At 54.5% G+C, this 6,000-nt stretch overlaps 1 protein-coding gene across 4 annotated transcripts in view; it reads left to right on the top strand.

Annotated features, from left to right (window-relative positions):
- Nucleotides 1-1,731: 1,731 nt before the first annotated feature.
- MORC2 (MORC family CW-type zinc finger 2) overlaps nucleotides 1,732-6,000 on the top strand; it is a 62,793-nt gene continuing 58,524 nt past the window's right edge. For 3 of the 4 annotated variants that reach the window (XM_050914276.1, XM_050914275.1, XM_050914274.1), the window contains exon 1: nucleotides 1,732-1,799. In XM_050914276.1, the coding sequence (XP_050770233.1) occupies nucleotides 1,732-1,799 (68 nt within the window). Of the gene's footprint in view, nucleotides 1,800-2,263; nucleotides 2,275-6,000 lie in introns of those variants that run through there. The other variant, XM_050914277.1, reaches the window with a different exon arrangement.

The following is a 6,000-nucleotide window of genomic DNA, read 5'->3' as shown; positions in this document are numbered from 1 at the left end:
ACACGACTTGCTGGCCTGAAGAAATCTTTAGACCTGAACAGGTTGAACTGAGGATGAACAGAACTAAATGCTGCGCTGGGAAGTTCTGAGATCAAAGCTGCAGACTCGTCAGCTCTGGGCTGCATACCACTGGGAACCCCTTTCACACAAACACACAGACCAGAAGGTATTGCAAACAAAATGGGAGGCAAGCAACTCAAACACGAAGCTCGCATTTTAGGCATTCACCAATCACGACTAATAGATTATTAAATTTAACTTTCTACCGCATAGCTCTGATATACCACATCATTTTCCGCACAGACTGAATTCCTTCAGATTTTGGATCTTTAGTTCAGATTCCTATTATGTGAGACACAGGAGATGCAGCCATCCTGTTTTAAAGTCCATTTCAGGATGAGAATTTGCTGTGTTTTTCCACTGGGCAACTCAAGTGTTCAGCAAAGTACTTCTGGCCTTCAGGATTCCCGGGTTCAGCCTGTGGTTTAGAGGGGGAGAAGGTGTGCGCAGGATACATGGAGGACAGCCCCACTTTGCTCAATCCCTTTGGATTTCAAGATGAATCAAAGGCACAGGATTGAAGCAACAATAGTTATGATGTTATATACCCTCTCTATTAATATATTTTAATAAGTACGGGCACATTCAGCCGCTTCTCCTTAATGACTTCCCAGAGCCTTCACCAACCGTACGCACTGCCAGCTGCCGGAACCAGACAGCAGTTGAAGTCCGCACACTCTCTCGCAGGCCAGAGGCCGGCAGTCTCCAGACGGATTTCAGCGGCGGGGTCTCTCCATCCAGCTGCGTCCCTCTGATGGAGCCGCGGCCCCCGCACACGGCCCCCAGGGCCGCTGCCGCTGCGCCCGCGGCTTCCCCCCCTCCACCCCGGCGCCCGAGATTTACCGTCAGCTGGACCCGCCGAGCCCCGCTCGTCGCAGCCGCCTCCCCGGTCTGAGAGGTGCCGGGCCGGGCGGCGCACGGCCAGGCCCCGGTGACCGCCCCGGTGACCCCCCCGGTCCCTGCCGGCCCCTGCGGCGGTCGGACCCCACCGTTCCGGCGGGGTTTCCTCAGGACGTGCGGGCTGGACGCTGCTCCCGCTACCGGGCGGCCTCCCCGGCGCGGCGCGGCGCGGCGCGGCCCGTCCCTCCGCGCCCGCCCCTGGGGAGGCCGCGGCGGCTGCTCCCGCCCCCGCGGCGCTGAGGCGCTCGGTTCCCGGCGGGGCGGAAGCCCGGGGAAGGGGGGGGCCGCGGGGGGGGGGGGGGGGGGGGGGGGGGGGCTCGTGGGCGGCCGCGGGGCCTCCGCGCGCTGCAGTGTGGTGCCTGCGCGCGCCGCACTCACCCGCTCCCACCCGCCTCTCGCCGACCGAGCGCGCCCGTCACGCGGCCGTAGAGAAGCCGCAGCGGCCCGCGCCATGGCTCTCCCGTCACGTGCCACGGCCCGCCCAATGGGCGGCGAGCGGCTCGGCCCCGCCCCGCCGAGCGGGGGCGGTTACGGGCGGCGGCGGGGCGCGATCGCAATCGCGGCGGAGACAAAGCGGGGCCGGTGGGCGGGCGGGGCACCCGGCAGGAGCAGCCGGCGGCCGCGGCCCGACGCGGGGCGGGGCCCCGCGCGCGGCGCTGGCCTCCCAGCGGGGGCAGCGACCGGCGGCGGGGGGTGGCGGGCGAGGAGGCCTCGAGGCGCACGGGGCCGCCGGCGCACGCGGAGCGCGGCCCGGGCCCGGCCGCCGCCGCCATGGCCTTGGCCAATTACAGCAGCCTGAACCGGGCCCAGCTCACCTTCGAGTACCTGCACACGAACTCGTGAGTACCGGGCCGCGGCCGCCGGGCAGGGCTGCGGCGGGGTGATGCCGTGGCCCGCGCCCCCTGCGTGCCCGTGGCAGCGGCTGGGGCGGCGACTGACTATGGCCGCAGCGGCCCGCGCCATGGCTCTCCCGTCACGTGCTACGGCCCGCCCAATGGGCGGTGAGCGGTTCGGCCCCGCCCTACCGGGCGGGGGCGGCCACGGGCGGCGGCGGGGCGCGATCGCAGTCGCGGCGGAGACAAAGCGGGGCCGGTGGGCGGGTGGGGCGCCCGGTGGAGGCCCTGCGCTGGCTTCCTGGTGGGGGCAGTGACCGGTGGCAGGTGGGGAGGCCTCGAGGCACACGGGGCCGCCGGCACACGCGGAGCGCGGCCCGGGCCCGGCCGCCGCCGCCACCACCACCACCACCATGGCCTTGGCCAGTTACAGCAGCCTGAACCGGGCCCAGCTCACCTTTGAGTACCTGCACACGAACTCGTAAGTACAGGGCCACAGCCACCGGGCAGGGCTGCGGCGGGGTGATGCCGTGGCCCGTGCCCTCCGGGGCCGCCTGCTGTGTGCCCTTGGCGGCGGCTGCGCCGCCCCGGTGAGTGAGTATGGATGCACCCAGCCGAGGGCATGCTGGCCTGGCAGGGTCGAGCTGCCCCCCACCAGCCCCAGCACTGCCGCCCTGCATGTTCTGGGTGCCTCGTGGGCTGCTCCTAGCTCCGGCAGCTGGACATGCCCAGGCAGAGCTGTGGTTGTACTGTAGGTGGGCATGTGGTTTATAGAGGATAATGGTGTGTGAGAGGACAGGCCTGGAGGGGGGCTCACGGGAGGAGGTGGGTGTAGCCTCTAGGTCAGCCCTACCCTTACAGTTGCACCTCTCTGGAGAAGTACATGTGCTGGCCATAGCGGCTGTCATCTGCCCTGGGTTCGGCTGGCATAGAGTTAATTTTCACAAGGAGCTGGGAGGAGACACAGCCAGGACAGCTGACCTGAACTAGCCAAGGGGATAGTCAATACCATATGGCATCATGCGCAGTATATAACTGGGGGAGCTGGCCAGGGGAAGGAGGGATTGAGGCTTGGGAATGGGCTGGGCATCGGGTTCCGGGTGGTGAGCAATTGCATTGTGCATCACTCGCTTCGTATATTCTTTTATTATTTCTTCTCTGCTTGTGTTGTCCTCTTAAACTGTCCTTATCTCAACCTATGAGTTTTTATCTTTTTCCTTCCGATTCTCCTCCCCGTCCCACCGGGGGGGGTGAGGAGCGAGCAAGCGGCCGCATGGTGCTTAGTTGCAATCTGGGCCTAAACCACAACGCATCCCTCCACAGCATCTTGTTGCATTTGTGCCCAAATATTTTGTGCAGGTATATTTCAAGCAGGAATGTGACATTCTTCTGATCAGCTTTTTGAAGCTGCTGTGGTTTTTGCATGTCACTGATGAATCCCCCAAAATAAAATCTCATGAGAAGAGACAAAGTTCTTGGTTAAAATGGGTTACTTCTGAGTGCATGTCTTATGAAATGGGAAACACCACCAGGAAACAGTGCTTAGCAGGGTTAAGCAGCCATCTGAGACCTGCCTATTGCACATAAGCATTGTCATGCCATGGACAGAAGAGTTTAAAGAAAGAGCTTGTTCTGGCCAAACTGCCCTGGAAGAACAATGTGAACCACACTTGGCATTTCTTCATTTTGATCAGCTGGTCACCAGCGTAAGATTGTCTTCTAATGTTTTGTGGAAGAGTTGACTCACTGTTACCATCAATAGAAGAAGAAATAAAGTGCAGCCTTATGTTTTCGCTTTCCCTTTTCAATGTGTGAAGCCAAGCTTAGAGTGAAGGACTGCAGTGGTCTGCGGCAGTCTAAAGACTGATGCACGGAAATACGGGCGACTCGATTTCAAAGTAGATCTGACTGCTTGTGTTGGTAGCACAAGACACGTCTGCAAGAGCAACTAAGATGAATCTCACTTACATATGCCAAGAGCATTATGATCCATTTCTTTTCAGGATCAGGAAAGTAATGGGTTTTGCACAGGAGAAGAAACCTAGTAGCAGCCTGGTGTCACCCTTGGGTCCGTGTCCTGTGGCTTCGCTCTCTGGCTTGACTGGTAGCAGTTGCATGTGGAGTGAACAGTCTGGTGCCTGAAGATGATGGACAATACTGAGTCACGTTCCTGGTGCTGGTGCTGATTTGTGAATTCTCATGTCCAGCTGCAGAAAACAAACATTTTTACGGATTAGAAGACCATATGGCAGAGCTCTGTCAGCAGCTTGTGTTTGCCTGCAGAACACCAGAACTCTGGCCGTCAAGATAGTGTCTGTGCTGCAGAAAAGGCTGATGTGTTGTTGCTGCCCTGAAGTATTAAATATTAAAGCTACTTCGTGTTCCCACCATACTTTCTGTTCTGCTTATGCTGCTGGTCTACTTCCGGTGTGCTACGTGTCTGCAATGCATAACTGCATTACAAAACTGTTAGGAGGAGCTGGAAGCTAATGCGTATGAATAAGCCAAAGCCAGGGCTTTTCGTCCATCATGAGTGAAGAGCCTTTTGAGATTATGGGGATCAGTGCATAAGCCAAATGCTTCCCTAAGAATGGGAATGGAAATGGTGGAAGCCATTTTTAAAAGGAAGAAAAACCCCAAACCAACCCATGACAAAAAAACAACCCCCCTGCTCCCCCAGGGAAAAAAAGAGCAAAAAAACCAAACCTCCAAACCAACCCAAGAACAGCGTAGGGCTTTTGATAATGGAGACCCTTGTCTTCTGGACTGTTCTCTCTTGCTGAGGAAAACCATACCATCTCAGACAAATTATTTCAGTGCTAATGATACTCTCATAGTCATGGAGGTAGAAGTTCTTTAAATTGCAGTTAAAAATCAGCCATCTAGCTGCTGAGGTGCAGAAGGAAACCATGACTTATTTTTTTCTCCTTTTTAAAGACTTTATTTAGGAAAAGTTTTAGTGTGTCTAACGCAGAGTACTCAGTCTGAAGTGCTTTACGGAAGCCAGTTTATCTGGTCCCTGAACTTGAGGACTTGGAGCAGATCTTTTCAATAGCTTCTTAATGCTTCCATGTCTGAAGGCAAATTTCACAGCATGTATCTGAATCACTTCAGTTGCCATATTTTTTTAATAAAAATACCACTGTGCTTTTCCAAGCTTTCTAAGTACTTTTCTTGATGAATAGTTGAGTGGGGACAGACTTTTTAGTAGGGGCTGTAGCGATAGGACAAGGGATAATAGTTTTAAACTAAAAGAGGGTAGATTCAGACTAGGTATAAGGAAGAAATTTTTTACGATCGGAGTGGTGAGACACTGGCACAGGTTGCCTACAGAGGCAGTAGATGCCCCATCCCTGGAAACATTCAAGGTCAAGTTGGACAGGGCTCTGAGCAACCTGATCTAGTTGAAGATGTTCGTGCTCATTGCAGGGGAGTTTGGACTAGATGACCTTTAAAGGTCCCTTCCAACCCAAACTATTCTATGTGAAAGTTCTTTTAGATCCTAGAATGAAAATCACTGTGCGTAAGCATGTGCAAATTACCTGTGCGTTGTTTTTATGACTTCCCAGAGCCACCTGCTTGCCTTCACATTGGTTTTCCTTAAAAATTAAATGCTGCTACTTTAAGATACTTCCAAGCCATTCATTGAGATGATCACAAAACCACACCTGAGCCCAACCAACTTGTTTTTGCATATTTTGAATATTTTTTATGCAAAATTGAAGGAGTTTGTTAAAAGTTGAACAGCTGAAATTGTCTTCTAACAATAGGTAGGATTTAGCTTGTGATTGTACTTGAGTTTTTTCTGTAACCAGAATTGTCCTGTTGAATACAGCTGGAGTGGAAGAGGGTCACTCAACTAGAAAGACTTCAAAATGACTGAATGGTGGACTTGAGGAATACTAGTAGTAACAGACCAACAACATCTCCCCACCCCCCAAGCTCTCCCATTTCTTCTTGTGCATGTTTTCTGTTCTGGCCTGAAATGGAGTGCAGTACTGAGAGGATAGCTCTTGTTCCTGACACAGATGCCAGACTTAAACATTTTCCCAGATGTGGCCTCCTTCAGAACAAAAATGAAGTCTTATGTCTTTTATTAGTAATTAGGTACGTGTCTGACTATGCAGGATCAGGAGTCCAACTGGGTTCAAACAGGGGTGATCCTCTAAGAAATGCTCACAAAATAAGCTTTTTTTCCCTTGGGATG

This window comes from Gymnogyps californianus, unplaced genomic scaffold, assembly GCF_018139145.2.
Source record: "Gymnogyps californianus isolate 813 unplaced genomic scaffold, ASM1813914v2 HiC_scaffold_34, whole genome shotgun sequence".
Classification (NCBI taxonomy): domain Eukaryota; kingdom Metazoa; phylum Chordata; class Aves; order Accipitriformes; family Cathartidae; genus Gymnogyps; species Gymnogyps californianus.
Note: the sequence above shows the minus strand (reverse complement) of the source record. Positions and strands in the feature narration are given on the sequence as shown.